This window comes from Delphinapterus leucas, chromosome 12 (assembly GCF_059928025.1).
Source record: "Delphinapterus leucas isolate spDelLeu-1000000601 "Yukka" chromosome 12, BTC_Dleu_Yukka2, whole genome shotgun sequence".
Taxonomy (NCBI): Eukaryota; Metazoa; Chordata; class Mammalia; order Artiodactyla; family Monodontidae; genus Delphinapterus; species Delphinapterus leucas.
The window spans coordinates 86,426,265-86,449,460 of NC_143140.1; the positions used below are offsets into that span (position 1 = coordinate 86,426,265).

At 39.9% G+C, this 23,196-nt stretch overlaps 1 protein-coding gene across 1 annotated transcript in view; it reads left to right on the forward strand.

Moving 5' to 3' along the window:
- ARID1B (AT-rich interaction domain 1B) overlaps window positions 1-23,196 on the forward strand; it is a 409,766-nt gene that overhangs the window by 275,815 nt on the left and 110,755 nt on the right. The window contains 1 exon segment of the mRNA XM_089922181.1: window positions 11,815-12,058. Within this exon segment, the coding sequence (XP_089778307.1) occupies window positions 11,815-12,058 (244 nt within the window).

The window sequence follows — 23,196 nt, forward strand, 5'->3', positions numbered from 1 at the left end:
AGTTTAGATTGTCTTGTTCATAGCTGATCAGTGGTGGCACCAAGCTTTAAACTCCTCTTACAGCCAGCACTCTTTCTTCTACAGCATAATGGTCTCTCTGTGGTAATACTTTTGCATTTGTGATTCTTAAATAGTGAGTCATGATGGGTGTTTTTCTTAACCACTTTCCAGTACTCAAATATTTGTTATAACTTCATTGATAGGATTATTGTTCAAAACCTGTGTTCATAAACAGTGCAGGCCATCTTTGTCTTACTCATTAAAGAGCTTATGAATGATGGAGCGGACACCTGAAAAACAAAAGCAAAACAAAAAAACCTACCTCTTCTACACATAATTCCCCTTCTCTTTGGTTGCTACTGTCTGGGTTTCCATTTTTTTTAACCAGATTCCTAACTCTTGCTCAACTTGGTTCTCCTAGAGCCTGCAGAGCCTTCACCGGTACCCCCTGGGATCAGGAAACATGGGGAGGGCACATTTCCCTGCCTCTTCTTCACTCTTCAGCCACTTCCTTCCGGTAACACTGTTGTCTTGCACTGTATCCCCAGTGACACACGGTTCGGGCTCTCTAACCCACTGCCTCTCCCTTATGGTTAATAATGATAATAGCTTACACTTAACGGAGATCCTACTGGGCTAATTCTTTTACATATAACTTCTCATTTAATTCTCACAACAACTCTTTTTGACAGATACTAGTATTTCCCCCATTTTATAGATGAGGAGAGTGAGGCACAGAAAGGTTAAGTATGTTGCCCACGGTCAGGGTCAGTGTCAAAGCCGAAGTTTAAGGTAAGTGGTCCTACTCCAGAGTTTGCATTGTAGCAGATGCTAACAATTCATTAAAACTCAACACGGGAAGTTCTGTAGTTGATAAACACGATGTGGGATAATAGAGGAAGGAGCTGTGTAGCTCATTCTGGCGCTGTAGATGTCGGGGGAGACTTTACCAGGATAGTAACGGACGGCTCTTGGAGGGAAGTGAGGCTTAATTGAGTGGACAGTGCAGAGGTTTGTTTTGTTCTCCCCTCTAATCCGTAGACAATGCTACTCCCACTCTCGTTACCTCTTCTGAGCTTTGCTTAACTGCTGCTGCTCTAGACTTTGAATTTCCACTACCAGGTTAACAGTCCACTACTTTCTTTTTGTTCCATCTCTTCTGTATTAGTTCAGTATTGCTACGTTGAGATTTTTGGTCAGTTTTCTATCAGTATTGTTTGTGAGCTTCCTATTAACATTTTTGTTGGTTTGTTTTTGCGGTACGCGGGCCTCTCACTGTTGTGGCCTCTCCCGTTGCGGAGCACAGGCTCCGGACACGCAAGCTCAGCAGCCATGGCTCACGGGCCCAGCCGCTCCGCGGATGTGGGATCTTCCCGGACCGGGGCACGAACCCGTGTCCCCTGAATCGGCGGGCGGACTCTCAACCACCGTGCCACCAGGGAAGCCCCCTATTAACATTTTTAGTTCTAGCTCATTCAGTTTCATTGCTGTATGGTATCCCATTTTCTGAATATATCTCTTGATTTTATATTGCTGGAAAATCAGATTGTCTCCATTTTTTTTCTTTACTATTACAATACTGAAACAGTGCTACTGTGCTTGTATATATACGCATGTGCCAGTGTATAAACCTAGGAGTGGACATTTTGGGTCATAAGATAGATGCATCTTTAGCTTTACAAGATGCTTACGAATTGTTGTCCGAAGTGATTATACTAAGTTATATGCTTCTAGCTGTGTCTGGAAAAGCAAAGAGTGCATATTTTTCTCTCTCCCATATTTTATGATCATGAAATCTCGATTGGAGGTACTACTACCATTTAGTGTTGATAAGAGTATCACCTAATCATCATAAAGGAACTTAAGTTGCACCAAAAAAATATATAAGACAATTGTCTTGACCATGTAAAAATGAATGGAGACAGGACATCTCCTCCTACATAAGAATTCCAGATAATAAATGTAAAAGGAATGAAGGAAATAGAAAATCAACACTATTAGAACACTAGAGTAGTGCTGCAGGCAAGATCGACAGATAAATACTAAAATTAGGCAAAACTTGAAGGTGAAACAGATACGTGCATAGTTGCAAATATATCCCCGCAAATATGTACTAATTACTGTGTGGTTTTAACATACATGCACTAATTCTTTGATAAGCCTCCTCCAAGAGGTGGAACTTAATTGCCCTCCCTTGGGTGTGGCTGGGTTCAGTGACTCCCTCCTCATGAACAGAGTGTGGAAAGGGCAAAAGAGCAACTTGACAGTGGAGGGACCTGGCGCACAGCACCTTAACCAGGTGATCCAAGTCAACATCACCTGTACTAAGTCGTGTTGATATCATACCCCTATATGTTGCTTTGCGAAGGAGGTTTCACTTCTGTGGTATTCTTCCCCAAAATCTATAACCCCAGCCTAACCATGAGAAAGCATTAAACAGACGCAAATTGAAGGACATTCTACAAAATACCTCAGCAGTGCTCTTCAAATGTGTCGTGGTTGTGAAAAATAAGGAAAGATTTGAGAAATTGTCACAGACTGGAGGAGACTAAGGAGACAAGGTGAATAAATGTGACATGTATCCTGGATTGGGTCCTGGAACAGAAGACGGACATTACTGGCAAGGCTGGTAAAATGCAAATTAAGTCTGTGTTTCATTAATAGTATTGTACCGATGTCAAGTTCATAGTTTTGATAAACATGCCATGGTTGCTATGTAAAATGTTAACGTTAAGGGAAACTGAGTGAAAGAACAGTCAGTACTGTCTTTGCCACTTTGGGGTAAGTCTAAAGTCACTTCAAAACAAAAGGTTTTAAAAATCCAGTGAAGGATGTAGAACAAGTATGTATGTTCATAGGGCTCAACGTGACTGCAGAAAATGTCAAAAAATGAAGTTTTAGGGCTTCCCTGGTGGCGCAGTGGTTGAGAGTCCGCCTGCCGATGCAGGGGACACGGGTTCATGCCCCGGTCCGGGAAGATCCCACATGCCGCAGAGCGGCTGGGCCCGTGAGCCATGGCCGCTGAGCCTGCGTGCCCGAAGCCTGTGCTCCGCAACGGGAGAGGCCACGGCAGTGAGAGGCCCGCGTACCGCAAAAAAGAAAAAAAAAAACAAAAAACCGAAGTTTTAGTATTATTCTATGACAGAACTTCCCTTTATTCCATGTAGACTTGGTACAATTTGTGAGTTTTTTTTGTTTTTGTTTTTTTAAGTTGCTAATTTATTTGCAGTTCCTATACGTCTTACTATTTTAAAGTATTTCATTGCTATATACTGAAGAAATAGATGTCTCCTGAGGGTTCATGCCTTTTTGTTTTTAAGTTTTATTTTCAGAATTTCTATGTGCTAAGCATTGTACTTCTAGGTAAACAATAGTCGTGTTTTTTTTGTTTTTTACCATGAGAGATGCAAAAAAGTTGGTGTTGATTGCTTTTCTGCCATAAAAATTTATGATGTACTTTTAGCAATAAGACCTCATATCAGTAGACAAACTCTAAATCTTACATATTTACGGATCTTGTTAGTTTGTCCATTTGCTTTCAAAGCACGTGGGTCATTCATACTTATAGTTTCATACCTGGCATTGATATTTGTAAAGCACCAACCCATAAACCCACATCCCTGCCCCTACATGTCATGAGCGGATTTTCCTCCTTTGTAACTAAATGTCATCAGAGTCACCGATTTGGAATAGAATATATAGTTAAAGAACATAATCTGTTAAATTATGTTACTCATAATTAGTTTTTAGACACTGTTGTGCTGTTTTAAGGGTAAAGGCTATTACCCTTCAGTTCATTTTATCCGTTAATTCTTACATATAAATGAAAGGAATAGGATGACTGTAGACTCGTGAAATTATTGCAGTTAGAAAGCACGCTAATATTTAACCTGGACTGTAGTTATTGAGGCACTTTTTGTTCATTTACTTGTTAAATGTTATACAGTGCTAAAAATATATAGATTCTTTTTTAAGTTTTACAAATTTATTTTTGAATGGTACCTGTCATTTTAATCACATTTAAAGCATTCTTTGTTCATAAACATTTGAAAACAAGGGTTTTTTTTTTTTGGCTTAAAACGTTTAACAATTCTCATTTGGCACCCACTGTATTTTTTTTGTCTGTTTGATAATATTAAAACTCACCTTTCAGACCTCTGTTGGCCCCCTAGTTCCTAAAACTGTAAGCCCATATTCCTTGGCGTGGGCACATGAAGTCACTCACAAGTGCCTCTTCAGCCTCATCCTCTCTCGCTCTGCTTTTCCAGCCTCTCTGATCTCCTCACCCTTCCCAAGGGGCATGGCCTCCCTTAGTGTTTGTTGCCTTCACACATTGTTCTCTCTGCCCTCCATCTGTCCACAGGGCACACCTTCACTTCTAGTCTGGACCTGTGTCAGACAGCAGCCCCTGGGCAGATGTACGCTGGCTGAAGACGTACCATTCTTTATTCCACACTTGTTAGTTCGCTTTTCCTTAGAATTTCTGTTTAGCTGTTTGTCTCTTTTCATTGAGACTCCATGAAAGGAGGACATTTAAGTGTACACGATCAACCTATACAGGCCAACTTAAACATAAAATGTCATCCACATGTAAAAACTGTCTTCCACCTTTTTTTCCCCTACTGCCTCCCACCTACCCACCCCGCAGCTCCATCTGCTAACCTTAGAGAGGGCATGCCTGCCTAAGGGTAAGACTCAGTACAAATATCTCTCCCAAAATTATTCAGTATTCTCACTTTATTATATAGTTTTATTTTCCCCCAGTAGTCTGTCATTTGTATTAATTAGTATATTCTTTAAGATGCCATTGCCCTTAGAATAACAAAGGGCCAGCACTTATTCATATGTGAGTCTTTTTTAGTGTTTTCAGCACTGATTTGGGCCTTGACTTGAGGTCGGGAAGGGTCCTGGCTATTTTGGACAATGAAATCAGTTAAAAAACATTTTGCCTGGTAGGAACAATGGACTGGAGCTCACAAGGTGCTGTAGTCTCCTCATGAAAGAAAATGTACATAATATCTCTGCTATGGAGAATGGTAGTCACAGTTGTTATCGCTAAACATCAAATCATCGTGATCATGAACGTCATCATTATCACCTGAAAGGGTAGCCTAGGATCGTAACCAAGAGGACAGTGTTAATCCCAAATTCCATACAACCAAAAGATAACTGTAAAATAAATTTTCTTACCAAATTATTTTTAAGTTTAAGACTGCCCATACTGTGGTTACGGGTCTATGTGTTGTTATTCCTGGTCTACATAATGTCTGCTGTTAATAGTGGAAGAGCAGAGACTCTTCCTGGGCAGAGTTCAAAAACAGAATAATTTAGGATCCCCCTGAGGCCTGTGCAATGGAGAAAAATTCCCTTACATGATGCATATTTCATACTTACATTGTTCACCACTTCTAAATTTAGAATGGCAGCACATCTCATATCAGGGGTTTCTAACCCAAGGACCTTTGAGGATAGCTTTTATTTTAGGTGTGAATTTTTTTAAAATCAAAGGAAACATAACCATTATAAAAATTTTTGCTTATGATAGTATGCTTAACTCTGAGGCCTGCTTTTGTAAAGTATCAGATTAGCCGATTATCCTTATATATGTCCCTTTAAAATGAGAGTTACCCGTAATGGAATCTTTGCTTGAGAAAGAATACAAATGAATCAGGTGAAAGTAATTTCCCCCCAAAATGGTTCTTGGCTACCTCCCTTAAAATGAATTCTGACTCATTAATTTTCCTTGTGTTATCCCTGGCTTTGGATATGAATTTGTCATTTGTTGAGCTTGTGACTCTTTTTAAATTAAGATCAACTATTTTTTTTCCAGTTGACCTTCTACATATTAAGGCTAAGGATTGTATATATTGTCACATATAACGAAGAGATAAATATTTGTTATTGGACATGTTTGAGAAGAAAGGGAGATATATATAACTTTGTAAGAAGATGCTTTGCAGGCCTAAAAATTAGTGCTTGGAAGGATTTTCTTTGTGGATTCTGCCTTTCTGTGCCTTTGCATTTTTTAATTCATTTAGACAGGAAGTCTAAGCTTTTAACTCATTTGCTGTCTAGACAAATGAAAGCAGCAGGGACTTTGGTGGGCGTCTTTGAAATACACTGTTACATGGGTTTGTGCTGAAAAGAAGCCTACAAACATCATAGAAATTAAACAGTCACTGTGAGGTTTTTCCTTTTGTGTACATATGTCAGTCAAATTATTGGCTCAATTCTAATATCAACTTCAAGGTGTATTTGTATCCCATGTCTGAAATGATAGTTCTAAAATAAGGTTGGAGGGTATGAAGTGATTTTACAGTGTGTTTCCAAAGAGCTAAGCATCTAATGAGGCTGGATGCTTGGCCTCCAGGATGCTAATTGGAAACAGAGGGCCGAGAATTCATTGTTAAATTTTAATGGCGATCTCAGTCGTTTTCACTAGAGCGTTTATGGTGAATATTCAGAAATGTGTGCACATGCTGGCTTACTTTGTACAGTATTTGCAGCTGTATTTTACTGTAGAGCTTATAAATTCAGTGACATTGACCAGTGACCAGTCAAATGCTCCTCTCTAACACCAGACCTGGCACGAGGAGTCACTGCCCTTAAGAAAGTTAGGGCCTAGTTGGAGAGAGAAAAAGAAAAACCGCACGCTAGGATTTGATAGTCAATATTCTAAAAAGGAGAAGAGACACCGTTTCTGCTTTTGAAGATCATGAGAGACTTTTTGAAAGACCATCGAGCTGCCATTTTAACCTGTGCTTCAAGCCCATGGGAAGTCACAATGAGAAATCATTAGCTGTATCGTATAAAAATCCTTAAACAAGAGACCTGAACTCGTCTCATTGATTGAAATATCTTCTCTGTTTCTAATTCAGTGTTTATCCTCGTCCTCTCTTGGGGCACTTCTGAGCAAGAGATGCCCAGTGTGTGTGACGCTTTGCAGTTTTCTACCAGTGGCTGATCTAATACCGTCAACTAATTGTATTGAGAACCATAGCTGAGAGTATTTTGGAGTTGATTTGCTTTTTTAAAAAAGCCACTTATTTAATTAAACAAGGGAGTAAAATTTTCTAACTTATTCCCAGTTCAAGACAGTAAGACATCACCAGCATTGACTGAATTTATCCTTTAGTAAACTAACTTATCAGATAAATTGATTACCATCAAAACCAAAGATGTCTCTAGAGGTAGTAAGTCATAATATATGAACATCAAGTATTTTTAGGGAGGATCATATATAGTATGCAGACATATTTATACTTAATGTTGTATGTCTATTTTATATATTTGCAGATCTCTAAAAATTCCTCCTGTGCTCCTTCCTGGCATGTTCTTATATACGTTCCTCTGTCACTGCCCTCCCCCACCCTATCCCATCATGTCAATCAGGAACATATTTGTGCTCTATTTTAATTCAAAAGTGTTTCTCTTGTCGGAGTCTGATAGGATTGTTATTGCTCCCCGGTGGCATTTCGTTCTAAGCACAGTGAAATCTCTTGTACTTGTCACTTGGGTTAGAATGAAAATTTTACATGGGCGGAGGGTGGAAGGATGATGGTTACAGAGGGCAAAGTCTTTGCAGGGAACTTGCATTTAAATTAAATTGTAAAGTAAAACAAGCTTTTCCAAAAAGCGGCATTGATTTTCTAAATATAAACTAACCACTGATAGTAGGGGTTGTATTATTTTGGGTGTGCTGGAAAGTATTCGGCATTCTGAGTGATGTCAGATATTGAAAACCCAACTTGATTGCAAGATTTTGCCAAATCTAATTGTCATGGCAAAATATTGAATTTACTATGCATGAGCCCATGAAGTCATTGCCTTAGCAGTCATTCCCTCAATAAAGAGGAAGGATGTAAGGAATGCTGTGGGGCAGGGGGACTCCAGCCCCTTAAAAGGGTCCTCCCTGCAATTACCTTACCTGCCAGCTTTCCAGCAAGATAAATGGAAGCACTGTAGCTTGAAGGTGGCTTGGTTAGAATGAGATGCAGTAAGGTCTCTCTGTTCTTCACAGGCATCATAGATCTGATAGTACTTATAAAAGAAGAATAGAGTTGGTGCCCTGCTGACTAAATTGTCCTCTAGAGGGGTATTCGCTACAGAGCTTCTTTGTTAACTAGGCTGAATGTTTAAACCACTGTTGAACTTCTTTATTAACGTTTTAAGGTACCCTAAGTGTCTGCAGGGCGGGAATATTTCTCTGTAATTTACATATAAAAGTTACGTGTGTGTGTGTAACAGTAACGTAGAAATTATATCTTCTTATTACTCTTCTGTTACACTGAGGTGTAGTCAGCACTGAAATTCTGATGACTTGTGAACACTAAGAAAGCCACCATTTTTATATTTTTCTCTTGATATTTCTTCGATCAGCTTGTTGAACAACAGAAATGTTTTTCATGCCTTTGCAGTTTGAATGAAGCTCTCTTAACACCCATCCGTGTCACTTTTTCAACCATGACATGGAATTTTAAGGGAGGACAGGGAAGGAATTTATAGGTAGTGCAGAGAATTTTAAAATTTTCAAAGTAACTGTTTTTTTAATGAAGAAAGATTTGCATAAAATTATTTAACTTCAAATAGTGATTTCTTTAAAAACTGAATCTATGTTGTCTTTTCTGTTGAATTCTGTATTGTAGTATAATAGAAGATAAAGATTTTATATCTAGTTATCCACCAATCTTTTTTCTTTAAAGAAATCATGAAAAGCATATTTCCTCCCAACTGATTCTTATGTGATAGACCCTTATTTATGCATGATATACATTTGTTAGGTATTAGAGAGTATATCTGTACACGGAGCCCACCACCCCTTCTTAACCAGGGGCTGATACCGTTAAAGAGGAAAATTCTATGTGGCTCCCACTCAGGTTTTCCAGGCGGGTGTAGATGTGGAGTCGGTCCCTGTTCTTGGTGAAGCTTGTATAGTTCCTGACACACGGGTCACCATGCATTTCAGCTGAGACCTGTCCTTCTTTTGTTTCCCCCAAGGAAGAGGCAAAGACATTAGAGGCTATACTAGATACCGCAGGTCGGCACACTTTTTCTGTAAGGGCCGGATAGTAAATCGTTTTAGGCTTTGAGGGCTACCATCTCTGTCAAGGTCTCCATTGTGGCCCAAAAGGAGCCATAGACAATACATAAAAGGAATGGCTGTGACTGTGTTCCGGTAAGATGTTACATACACCGAAATGTGAACTTCAAATATTTTTAATATATCACAAAATATTACTCTTTTTATTTATTTATTTGTTTGTTTGTTTATTTTGCGGTACGAGGGCCTCTCACCGTTGTGGCCTCTCCCATTGCGGAGCACAGGCTCCGGATGCGCAGGCTCAGTGGCCATGGCTCACGGGCCCAGCCGCTCCGCGGCATGTGGGATCCTCCCGGACTGGGGCACGAACCCGTGTCCCCTGCATCGGCAGGCGGACTCTCAACCACTGCGCCACCAGGGAAGCCCCACAAAATATTACTCTTGATTTTTTTTCAGTCATTTAAAAATGTTTGGCTTACAGGTGGAGCCGGAATAGGTAGGGTCTGATTTTAGCCCTCAGGCCATAGCTTGCCTTGTCCTGGAGCCCACAGGTGTGTCCCTTCGCACTTGTGTGAATTGGTTATATCAGGTTAGGAAGGGAATAGCTTTAGGGGCAGGTACTTTAAGAATTACCCAGGACCCAGCCACTCTTCTAGACCCCCCGCCCTCCCTGGCTCTGAGACGGTGGGGGTGGGGTGGGGGGCAGATGTCAGGCAACTCAGCATTCAGCCTGGGGTGGGAGGAATGGGTGGAATCCTGTCCTGTTGTCCCTTTCAGCATTCAGCACCTCTGCATGTGTGCACGTGCACACATCTATTAGCTTACGTTTTGTTTCCAGGAACTCAGATAATTGCCTTGATTGCTGAAGTGTGAATACTTTCTACATTGTATGTAGCATATTACTTGCTTAATAATCTTCCTCTGTTTCTACCTGGCTTCACAAAAAATTCTGAAAGTCTGAATCGAACTATTGTTGAACCCAGTAATCAAGCTGAATACAATGTTTTACCAGCTGAACATGTGCAAAATCATGCATCTCATGCGCCCTAAGTAGAGATGTTTATATATTTTTTCTCTGAATTCCGAAAATGTGGTTCAGTTTGCCCCATTTTATTTTGGAGATGATACTTTTTCTAGGAGGTGATATTTTCAATCACCTGCTACTATTAATGTTTCTTACTTATAAGCTCAGTTATATGACATTGAAGATTACTCTGTTTTACTTAAATGTTATTCTTCTTAGCATAAGAAATTTTTGTTTTTCTGTAACATTCATTTCTTTGTGAGATTTTCATCAGCTCTTCTTTAGAACGTGTTTTTTAATCATTGGCAATTTTGCTGTTAATAAAAGAAGTTAATTATATAACAGATGGTTAACAGATAAACTTTCCAGGAGCCTAGGATCCTGATTCTGAGTTTGCTTTGTGACATTTTGGGGTACCCTGAAGAGCTCTAACCAGCTCTGCTTTACCTGGCCCCCTTTGTACTTCCTGGTCTAGATTCATTCTTCGGATCCTAAGCATCTTCCTCCACCAGTTTCCAAAGCCCTAGTTTTAGCAGTCCCAGTAGTAAGCAGTGAGGTAAAATTAAACATTAATAAAATTGCATGAGTGGAAGATGTCAATTAGTGTTGAATATGCTTTGCAGACAGTAGCATAACCTGGTATTTCTGATCCCATTCTGCAGTATTTAGTCCTAGATTATCAAGACAGGTATCTTTTATCCTGCCTCTCAGTCTTTAGAGCTCATTCAGCACCTAGCTCCGGGTCTCACCTGGGTTTGCAGACTTAGTGATCTGGGAGCCCAGCCACTGCGGCAGGCCTGCACTGATGTACTGACTCCTGCTGGTGGGGGCCATGGCACATGCCCTAGTGCCACAGCCATGAGGAAGACGGAGTAAAGACTCTGTCCTCTCACTCTGATGAGAGTGTGGAAGACAGTTTCCTCCTTCCTCTTCTCTCAACCTCCCTTCATAATCTTTAGCAGATGTCGCCTGTCCTCAGTGGTGTAACGAGTAACAATAACCTTGACTCTCTGATCTTTGGTTTCTGTGTCTGTCAAATGAGGATTTTAATAACTGCCTAGAGGTTGTTATGATAAAATTACAGGACCTTAAAGATTGTTTGTTTAGCTTAAAGCTGTATAAAAAGTAAGTTATAACATTAGGACTCATTTCTGCCAACATAACTTCAAAGGGATTTATTGTCACAATATGAGATAAAAATACACATCACTCTTTTACTATAAGAGCACTTTTGCAATTACCTAAAATGTAAGAATTTCTCACCACAAGGTTTGGTTACAATTTTGACTATTACGTTAGAAGATCATAGTTTGAAATTCAGACAGTCCTCCAATGTTGATTTCTAAATAGGAGGATCCAAAGCCTATAGTTTTCAGCTTACTGAAGTAATCATTTACGAATCAGGCATTCCATTCGGATGGTACATCACCACATAAAGTGCTTTTCCTGTGACTCTTTGACAGGTTTGTTGGACTAGATGCTGACAGCTTAAAGGAAAGCTATAGGATAGTTTAATGAAAGGGAGGTACAACTTTACTCACTTTTTAGCGATAGATCAGATCCTATGGGTTCAACTTACAAGAGACCTCATTAAAGTCTTCTAATAACCAGTGGCCATGCTCTGAATTTTGGGCGTTATCTAGAAAAACTTTGAAGGGGGCATTGTTATGATTTTCAAATAGTATTTTGAACAGGTATTGGTCCAAATATGTGTTATTCTATAAATGCATGCTATGTCTTTCTTTCTTAGGACCTGTCTGGCTCCATTGATGACCTCCCCACGGGAACGGAAGCAACTTTGAGCTCAGCAGTCAGTGCATCCGGGTCCACGAGCAGCCAAGGGGATCAGAGCAACCCAGCTCAGTCGCCTTTCTCTCCACACGCATCTCCCCATCTCTCCAGCATCCCTGGGGGCCCATCGCCTTCTCCTGTCGGCTCTCCTGTAGGAAGCAACCAGTCACGATCTGGCCCAATTTCTCCTGCAAGTATTCCAGGTACTCATTTCTAAATGATTATTATTTTACTCTGTAGTAAATACAGACCTAGTGTTCATCAATAACAACATGCATACCATTATTCTTTTTACTATTTAAAAACCTAATGATGGGACCACATGTTAGGAGCATAGCTATGAATTATCACCAAAGTATACAAGCATCCCAGTTCCTAAATATACTTGACTAATGACTGTAAACACCTAATTAATAAAATCAGCAATTACTTTGATATTTTCAGTTTGCACATTTTCCTTAGCTTATGCCAGAAAATTATTTATTCTCTTAGCATATGTTTTGTGATGATTCTGTTAAATAAGCTCCTCTGTTGATAAGTGCCACGAAAGTGAGATTATTGGTAGTACTAGCCTTAGTTTTTAGGGTTCTATTTAATTTATACCATGGCAGTTATTTTCTAAAATATTTTTAGTGTTTATACGTCTTGTCTTAATTTGCCAGCACACATTCAAGGCCTTGTTATTTATACAAATTCTTGCCTTCTAATTTTTATATAAGAGGTGCATGTTCCAATTAACCTCTTGCATTCAGCTATTTCAGTAGTCATACTACTTCTGTATCTTTTGCTTCCTTTATTATGTGCTTGGGGTTATGTATTTGTTTACTTATTTGTAAGTTGCCTCATCCTATCCCAGCTGTCTTTCTTATATCAAACATCATTCATTCAAACCCACCAAGCAACTAGCTTTCCTTTATCTGCAAAGTAGGTGTAATCTTTTTTCTGTGTAAATTTTGCTAGCGTGATGCAGGTGGCTGCCAGAAAAGTACTTTTTACTAATCAGAATTGATATTGAATTGCTGATAAATTTCCTGTTAGTTTGTTCTGTTATCTTAAAAACATGGGTGGCAGTTTTAACCCTTTTTACTATTTTGCTCCTTTTATATTTTAAATACATGTTGTATGTGTATAAACATATGTGTGAACATATGAAAAATGCTAATTATGAAACGTAACTCAAATGAGTACTCATGACTCACGATCCAATTTAAGAATTGGAGTATTGCCAGTGTTGTTTCTACCTGTGTATTCCTTCCTTTTCTTCAGCCCTATAACTCTCCCCAGCCTCAGATATTCTCTGAATGTATTTTAAATCATTCTTTTTGGATTATTTGGAGTTTTTAAAGAATTTTATTACAAACATTCATAGAGTACGTATTGTTAGTTTTATTTAGTTTTGAGCTTTATAGAAATGTATCATATTAAAGTGACTATATAATTTATCAACCAAGCTGAGACACCTTTGAGCTTTTAAGGGTTGCTATTAATAATTGAAGTAGAACAGGTATAAACCAGGAAGATTCTGGGCAAATCATGAAGTATGGTCACCCCAGTAATACAATATGTGGCCTTCTCCACTTAGCTTTTTTGACTAAATGTGATGTGCCTAGGATCCATATTTTAAACTACCTATAATTTTGATACACTTTATTGACGGCATCTTGATGTTACCTTTCTTTCAAAAATATTTGTCCTCATAATGATTGTAATAAAACCTGGATTTACCTGCTTTTAATATTTTTAAAGCTATGACTACTATGTATTTCAGAATTCCTTAGGCAGTTTTTGATATTGAGATGGTTTTTGAGGTATCGCCTACCTAATTAACACTGGAAAGTTATATGTAAAATACTAAGTTTGTCAAAGAACCCACTCCATTTTTCTGAATTGCATCCAAAGGACTTTTCTTAATAACTTAAATGAAAACTTTTCTGAGGCATCAAGATATTTTAGTTTTCCATTTAAAATTCCTAGCATGGGTAGTTCACCATCTGATGATTTTCATACATATACTTATCATTCCAGGTGGGGATTTTGAAACTTTTATTTCACTTTCTGGATTTTGGTGCTGTATAGAACACACAAAACCCAACAAAAGAGCTCAATTTGGGTACGTGATATCACATTAGAGGTAGATGTAATTGGTCTAAGAGCCTGGTACTTAGTTGTGTTTTGCACAGGGTAAGGTTGGTCAGTGGATTACGATTCTGATGACCTCTATTAGCCCTGTCACAAATGAGGCCTATCCTTCACAGTACCTTCAGGGGAGGACCTGAATGTGATTTTTCTCTGCTGACTTCCTGGGGAAGTGAGTTTTTAATAGAAAGCTTTCAGCTTTCTTGGAAATGATGTTTAAGGCTAATAGTTTGTTTTGTAAACTTGTGTCAGAAATTCTGACTGCCCAGGGCCGGGGCCTACGTTTCATTTCATCACATTGCAGCCTATATTACTCTACACGATGCTTGATAAAACTATTCAGTGAAATTTAGTACAGGGATAAAATTACATAGTAAAAGTTCCACTTGTGTTCAGAGGCACGCTATTCAGATAAATCCAGAATTATCTTTGCTGAGTGTAAAGCTGAAGAGTAATAGAGTTATATAAAACGTGGCAAATAGAACATTTCTTTAATGTCAGTGTTACTCTAAGGGGAATAAACTCTTAGAAAATCTGGTGAGCAGTTTTGGCATTTATTCACCTTTCTCCCAGGTGTGGAATGACAGATAACATTTGAGCTGGATGGACTCTCTTAATCATCTGATCCCACCTCGTCGTTTTATTGCCACTTACCAGCTGTGTAACCTTGGACAAGCCTCTGAGCCTCCTTATGCCTCAGTTTCTGCATCTGTAAAGATAATAACCACATCTCATAGGATTACTGTAAAGATTAAATGTGTTAATACATATAAAGCAGGCACATGGTAAGCATTCAGTGCACGGTAATGATTGTTGTGATTTCGGTTATTGTTATTATTCACGCTGAGATGTAGAGACTTGTCCACGATCATTACTGTCCGGAACAGCACAGGTGGTTTTGGCTACAAGTCTTCTGGTTGTTAATCCGGTAGTGTTCTTGTACCATTCAGAAGACACGTATATAAAGTTTCCAGTGATGATTTGCTGTGTGTACTGAGGTTATTCGATAGGACCGCTAGAACTAGCCATGGAAGCGCGATGTATTTTCTCGCAAAGTTGAAACCATTTTTCTCCTGACCTGAAAAAAACAGATAGGTCAGCGGTCGCTCTTCTGGGAGGCTGGGTCTGAGAAGGTTAAGAAGGGACAGAAGACAAGCGTTGAAACCCCTGCTTCGCTCAGATCGTAGGCAGGTAGACTTCTGCGTGAGGTGATAGGCAGGCAGTGTAGCATAAAATTTACCAATAGCTGCAGTTCAGAATCCTGGGTTATTTCTCACACTTTCTGCATGTATTGAGACGACATGAGTCCCACCCGCTCCGTGTTCCCAGCCAGGGCTGCCACATGCACTTGAGCAGATTGCTCACTGGACCAGGGATATGGGCCGGGAGAGTAAATGGCAGTGAAGTGCCGGCTGCTCTCCTGGGGGAAGGGGCACCCTTTGTAATTCATACAGCGGAGCCGCAGAGCTATCAGCACTCTTGTCCTGGACCTCTTGGTAGTCATCCTCGTGGCTTGAGTACAGATACCACCTGTTTCTCTACTCTGTTCCCCAGCTAAGCTCAGGGACACTCAAACATACATTTTTGGTAGACGCTCATCAAACATTTTATGTGGTGTTATTTTACGGGGATTTGTTAAAAACCATGCAGGTTTTATTGAAAAACATTTTGGTCTTCTCTTTCCCTCCGTTTAGCCTATATGCCCTTCTTTTAAAAAGTTCTTTTAAATACATTTTTGTGAACTTTGTCATAAATAATGAAACCACACTTTAGAGACGATCGTAACGTTGATTATTTGGGGGGTTGTTATTTAACTAAATGCAGACACCCTTCCTTAGAGAATAAAGGAGCCCTTAGGCTGATTGAGTAGTCTCACCTCCTCCTTTTCCCATCTCTAGCCCTTATGTTAAATTTCGTCGGTCTGTACCTTAGAGTCTGAGATCATTTCCGATCTACCTACGTTTGCTTCTGAGTCTGAACCAATGAAATACAAATGTCCGGTAAAGATTACATGGTTTCTCACCCAGGGCATGATACTCAGACTGCTTTTTCGGGGGAACATCTGTTTGGAATTTCCCTTTATTTTTCTGTCTGTAGCCTTTTGCTTTCTTTTCTCCCCCTTCCTTCCTCTCATTCCCAGCACTGACTTGATTTTCCTGCCCTTACTTCTCTCCCGTTAACTCCTGTTATATCTTGCTAGTGCCTCTCCATGCGTCACACAGATTGGCTCGTTCACTCATTGTCTTTCCAGCAAGGCACTGTTAAAATGAGCAGCTGTTGTGTAGCTGACAGCTGGGGTGAGGCAAAGCCAAAATGTTGTGCGGCCTCTTCCTGGTGTTGCTTTCCCAGGGTTTTTTGAAAAAGTGCAACCGTCTTTCTCCATCTCTACTCTGGTAAATAAAATTGACAGATAATGAGAAGTATCCCAGAGGTAGATGAACAAAAGCCCACTAAAGCATCCCGAACGGCTGAATCTGTTTCTTGCCTCCACCCACTGCAAATTTGCCCTCCTATCATGCTGCCTCACAAACATTGTGAGTGTCATGGGAACAACTACTGTGATACACCGGCACATCAGCCCTGGTACATCCCTCCCTAACTCAGTGGGGCTTTTCCTTCCTGCGTTCTTTTGAAAAGCAGGATGGAGATTTTCTGTGGTAAGTAGCCACATGGATTCTCTCCCTTTGTTTGCACATTACTGGGCTCCAGCATTGCAGCTGTCTATGGTTAGAAGGGAAAGGATTCAGCCTGGTTGTTTAATCTAAACAAGCATTTGAGAACAGAAATGTATACGTTGTACGTTCAATGCCATTGTACATTTTCCGGGTTTTTACTTAATGTTTCATTTCTCTCTCCTCTTGATATATTTATATTTAGAAACAGAAATGAAATATCCCCATCTTTCTAATTGTTAGTGTGCATGTATGTACACATTTAAATAAAGCAAATCTCACGTAGGGCGCAGTTGATTCCGAAATGTATGATATTAAACATTTTGTTTCCCTTCTAATAAATGATCCCATTGCATTGCTTCCTGGGTTACAGCCGAGAGTTATTGACCTTGATTTAAGGAGAATAAACTATTGGGTCTTGAGTGTATTGTGTAGGTCTTACACTGGGCCTGATTCGTCCTAACACATAGTGGAGGCTGACACAGCACAACGGCAGAATGCATTGCTGTTGCCAAAAGATTTAGTGGATGTTAATTTCACTTGTCTTGCCTCCAGAACCAACCACTGCAGTTTACTAACAAAGCAAAAATGTAAATAAGCTGAACGGTTTTTATTTTTATTTTATTGGCCGAAGGCTTTTGTCAGCTTTTTCCTCCACCTGCTCTAAGCAGCAACAGTGTTTAGATATTCAGAAAGGTGAACGTCCGGTGGGGGTGCTGCTAGGCAGGCGGATAGTAACTGTTCATGGCCTAATAAACAGTTTTGTCTATAAAAACTTTAAATGTTCAGACTGTTGAGGTTAGTCCATCGGTTTTATTATCAAAGATCTAAGTAAGGATAGAACCTGTAAATTCCTGAATAGATTTTTCCCCACTCTGTTTTTTAGCATTTGGCATTTGTGCCAAGTCCAGTTTTAGGCGGAGCTAAGTCACTTTCATCTGACAGCTGAAGGGCTATTGATTATTGTAGGCTAGGACCCCAGATAGAAAATTAGGTGTTCACAGTAGTGTCGTGATGAGGAGACATTTCTTTCCAACCGTTCTTTTTCTGGCATAGTATTAGGTGTTTATTATGAGAAGACCAATCAAAGTCAACATTTTCCTAGCTGTCATGGACAGAAATAAAATAAAGTTTCATCAAATATGAGAGTAAAACTCCCTCCTTTTAAGTTTTATGTGCTTTGCTGTTGGAGGTGTCTCACCTCCCGCCTTGCCCCTCCCCAGATTGACTGCTGGCCAAAGGAGAGCACGAGGCCGTGGGTCAGGGTGTTCTAAGAGCTGAGAGATGTAAAGGAAGAAGAAGGGCAAGGGAAGAGTGGTCTTTCATCAGTCTTTTAAGAGCTGCCCTCCTTGCTCCAGTCTTTTTCCATTCATGCCTCCCAACCCCAGAAGCTCTCCTTTCCCTCCCTCTCCAGCCAGCTGGAGCCTCCCCCATGAGCATCTCTGCCCATGTGCCTCCCCAGGTGGAACTGCTCTGTCCCTCTTTACTTAACATAGACTCATACCTGGCAAATAAGTTTGAAAAGGACCACAGGTTTTAAGAGCCTGCAGAAATGGCTTTGCCAGAGATAGCCCTTCCACTTTCATAAAGCACCAGTTACTTTATGGTTAAGCCTGATTCTCTGAAGCTTTATCATGTCAGTTCCCAGATGGTGAGCGATACATCCAGCGTACCAACTAACCATAATGAATTTGTGCCCCTCAGGAAAATCTTAGACACTAAAAGAATGAATTCCAAAAAAGGTAGCACATATTAGATTAAATATGGAAAATAACTCTTCGGACAGCGTTGTGGTTTGTTTAGAGTTCTTCTGTATAAGTGCTCACCTGGTTTACCCTCTGCTTTGAAAGTGAGACCTAAGTAGATTCCTGTAGGAGCTGGTATAGCTGCAGATACAAACAAGAAGATATTCTGGTCAAAAAAGCTAATTTTCTTGCTTAATTTGACATTCAGACAAGCAAATTCTGGAAGGATGCTATAATGGGAAAGAGAAAAATGAATTGCAGTTAGGAGTTAGTCATAGGCTGGAGTGAACAGGAAGGATTTTAGTGAGAGGAAATGATAGTTCCTGGTCTAATTTGTCAAGATTAGTACCTAAAAAATGAACACCGGAGGGTGTAAATCAGTGTCTCTCTCTTTTTTAATCCATTCCCCTGGGATTTTTAGAACTCTTAGGGCTCAAGCCCAACCCATCCTAAATAAGTAAAATTTTCACTTTTTAATTTATCCTTGCTTAATAAAACTCAGGGTCAAATTATGAGCTAATTTCTATATGTAAGGGGTTCTAAACCAGTTTCCTTTCATGATAACAGTAGAATCTCTAAAATTTTTTATTGAAAGTCTGCACAGTCACCCTACCTGGTAATCTTGTTTTGAAACATCTATCAAGTGTTCTTTTTTGGCTTCACTCGAAGTAGAAATCCTGCAACAGCTTGTTGCAAGGAAGATGCATGCTGCTTATTGGCAAGCTGTGCAGGAAAAAAAAAAATTCTTAAACACAAAATGCCATTGATATATTCGTGTTTTTAATCTGTGGCAGCCCAGAAAACATCGATTCAGCACTTCTACAAACCAAAGAGAACTTCAGCCAGTATTTTTTTTCCCTTACAAAGTAAAATATTTGTGTGTTATACAAAGCAGTAATTTCAGATCCTTTCCAAATGATGCTTAGCAATACTTAAAAAAAGCAACAATATATTTTGTCTTTTAGAGAGATGCCATTGCAGCTCTCTGTGGCTTGGTTACTGGTTATTAGAGCCTCCCCCTTTAAGATACTAATTTAAAATTCAGCCAGGATCCTGGCTGTACCTTGGTCTCCTGCTGTTTCTAAAGGGCAGGTTCCCCACTGCTGACCTGCAGCCAGACCCTTGCATTTGCAGCAGCTGCTCCAGGATTCTTAGCTACCCTGCCCTTTAGAGGTCCCTCCTGACCCAAGGCAGGTATCCTGATAAACTGGGGAATGAGTATGGCTCCTTCTTTTCCAAAAGTAGAAATCGTTCCAGTTCTTCCATCCCAACAAATTTCAAAGTAAGCCTTTTATCCTCCTCTCACATTCAGAAATGAGAGCACGGGGATTTTCTCAAAATACACAGTCCCACTTGGTTTTGCTCCCCCTCTTAGTTAAAATTAAGTCAGGCAGTTCAGTTTAAACTCTCCTCTCATTTTCCATTCCCTTTCTTTGATCTTCTGCATATGAAAATGTAGGAAAGCCTGTGTCATCAAGGTCATATTTTGTGCCTCATCCTGCTCTGTAAGATCCGCAGTAATGAATGTGCTGACGTGCTGGATCCAGCAGTCCACTCCCACTTCTCCACGATTTCTTTTTTTACGTTATTCACTGAAGAAGCACTTCAGACACCTTGTTTACTGTTTGTTTTCATTTCTTGAGCTAAATGGACTGTCACTGTTCTCGACTTGTGCTTAACTAAGTATTGTTGCTTCTTTTTTTTTTTGCGACGCACGGGCCTCTCACTGCTGTGGCCTCTCCCGTTGCGGAGCACAGGCTCCGGACGCGCAGGCTCAGCGGCCGTGGCTCACGGGCCCAGCCGCTCCGTGGCATGTGGGATCTTCCCGGACCGGGGCACAAACCCGTGTCCCCTGCATCGGCAGGCGGACTCTCAACCACTGCGCCACCAGGGAAGCCCTGTTGCTTCTTGAACCAGCATTGCGCTGCCGCTGTTGGAACGCTATTGGCATCGAACTGCTGTATTTTCTGTCTTCACTGGGAATGAGGAATCGGAAGGAAGGGGCACAAAAGCTTTTAGGGACTAACTTTAGCCTAGAAGTAAAAGTTTCAAAAGTCATTTAGCTACATTTTGGAAAACGGTGATAAAGCAAATAGTTCTCACAGTCAAGATGTTCCTAAAGTTGATTCCACAAACTTTTGATGTGTTACTCAATTTTCTAAAGGGAAGAAATAGTAGTTGTGAAAGGAACAAAACCATTTTACAAGGAGTGTCATGCTTATTTACCTATTTTCTGATAACCCTGGAGCCAGGATTATTATGATGTGTTGATTGATTATAGCCGTTATGTCTCCTGCTAGTCAGTTTCATCACTTATTCTCAGCTCACACCCTTGCACCTTTGATTTCTCTTCCATAACAGGGCGATACAGGTTGGTATTGACTAATGAAGAACAGAATTGGTTTCGGCAAGAGACAAACAGAATGCTGACACCAATCCTAAAGTGCATTAATCTTCAATAACCCACATCTGCTTGTTTATAAATGCTATAACCAGGGGTTGTTAGCGTTGATACTCTCCCTTCCAAACAGAAAGTGACATAGGAGTTTGTACTTGGAAACTACAGTAAATGTGTATAGCTGAATGCCAAGAATGTGGCCGTGCTGAGGATGCCAAATGGATTAATTCATTGAATTTTTTTTTTTTTTTTTTAAGTAGCATGTTGCACTTTCACTATTGGGTCATCAGGTGATATCCTGAGGAAAGCCCATTAGCCCAACTGCTCATTTTCTTCTTTCATTCATTAATTCAGCAAAGTGCTGAATGCATCCTATGCTGTGGGCATGTTTCTAGAACTGGAGAAAATACACTGAATATGAGTGACAAAGGGACCTGTCCTCATGAAACTTAAGTTCTAATGAGAAAGACAGGAAATACACAAAACAGTGTTGGGTTGGCCAAAAGGTTCGTTCGTTTTTTTCTGTAAGATGGCTGTAGTAGCACTCAATTGTCTTTAACTTCATTCGAAGCAGTTTTGTTAGATTGTATGTGACAGCTGTCATATCAGCGTGAATTTAAAAAAACTTATCAAAATTGGTGACTTTTTGTGTAGCCATTTTAATATTGAAGTTGGAAGAAAAAAGCAACATTTTTGGCATATTATGCTTTATTATTTCAAGAAAGGTAAAAATGCAACTGAAACGCAAAAAAAGATTTGTGCAGTGTATGGAGAAGATGCTGTGACTGATCAAATGTCAAAAGTGGTTTGCAAAGTTTCATGCTGGAGATTTCTCGCTGGACGATGCTCCACTGTCGGGTAGACAAGTTGAAGTTGATAGCGATCAAATTGAGACATTAATTGAGAACAATCAACGCTATACCACGCAGGAGATAGCCGACATACTCAAAATATACAAATGAAGCGTTGAAAACCATTTGCTCTAGCTTGGTTATGTTCATTGCTTTGATGTTTGGGTTAAGTGTAAGTTAAGCAAAAAAAAAAACCTCTTGACTGTATTTCAGCATGCGATTCTCTACTTAAATGTAATGAAAACATTCCTTTTTTTTTTTTTTTTGACTTGAAACATCACCCATTTATTATCTCACAGATCTGTAGGTTGTAAGTCTGGCACTGTGTGGTTGGATTCTCCGCTGAGGGTCTTACAACATCAAAGTGTTGACAGGGCTGTGTAGCTTTCCAGAAGCTCTGGGGAAGAATCTGCTTCTAAGTTCACTAAGGTTGTCAGAATTCAGTTTCTTGTGGTTGTAGGACTGAGGTCCCTGTTTCCTTGACACATGGCCCCAGCCATCAGCTGGCCAGCAACATTAAATCGTTCTCACTCTTCAGATTTCTCTGATTTTCCCTCTGCCTTGCTCTTCAGCTTTTAAGGGCTCATGTGACTACACTTTGTCTATGCAGAAATTCAGGATAATCTGCCTATTTTAAGACCTGTTGATTGTTAACCTAATTTAGGAACTGCAAAGCTCCCTTTGTCATGTAAGGTAGTGTATTCAAAATCGTCCTGGGGATTTAGGCATGGGGATTTTTGTTGGAGGTTGGGACATAATTCTCTCTGGCATAAGGTCTTACAAAGAGCAAAGGATATCGTAATGAAAACGTTCCGTTTTTAAAACAAATTGTGACAGGCGATGAAAAGTGGATACTGTACCATAATGTGGAACAGAAGAGATCGTGGGGCAGGTGACGTGAACCACCACCAAGCACACCAAAGGCCAGTCTTCATCCAGAGAAGTTGATGTTGTGTATATGTTGGGATTGGAAGGAAGTCCTCTATTATGAGCTCCTTCCGGAAAACCAAACGTTTAATTCCAACATGTACTGCTCCCAGTTAGACCAACTGAAAGCAGCACGTGATGAAAAGCGCCCAGAATTAGTCAACAGAAAATGCATAATCTTCCATCAGGACAATGCAAGACCACATGTTTCTCTGATGACCAGACAACAACTGTTACAGCTTGGCTGGGAAGTTCTGATTCCTCCACCACATTCACCAGACATTGTACCTACAGATTTCCATTTATTTCGGTCTTTACAAAATTCTCTTAATAGAAAAAATTTCCATACCCTGGAAGACTGTAAAAGGCACCTGGAAGAGTTCTTTGCTCAAAAAGATAAAAAGTTTGGGGAAGATGGAATTGTGAAGTTGACTGAAAAGTGGCAGAAGGTAGTGGAACGAAACAGTGAATACTTTGTTCAGTACAGTTCTTGGTGAAAATGAAAAATGTGTCCTTTATTTTTACTTAAAAACCGAAGGCACTTTTTGGCCAATCCAATATATAGCTTATTGTTAGGGGGAAAAATCAGATTGCTTCTTTAGATGACAATAA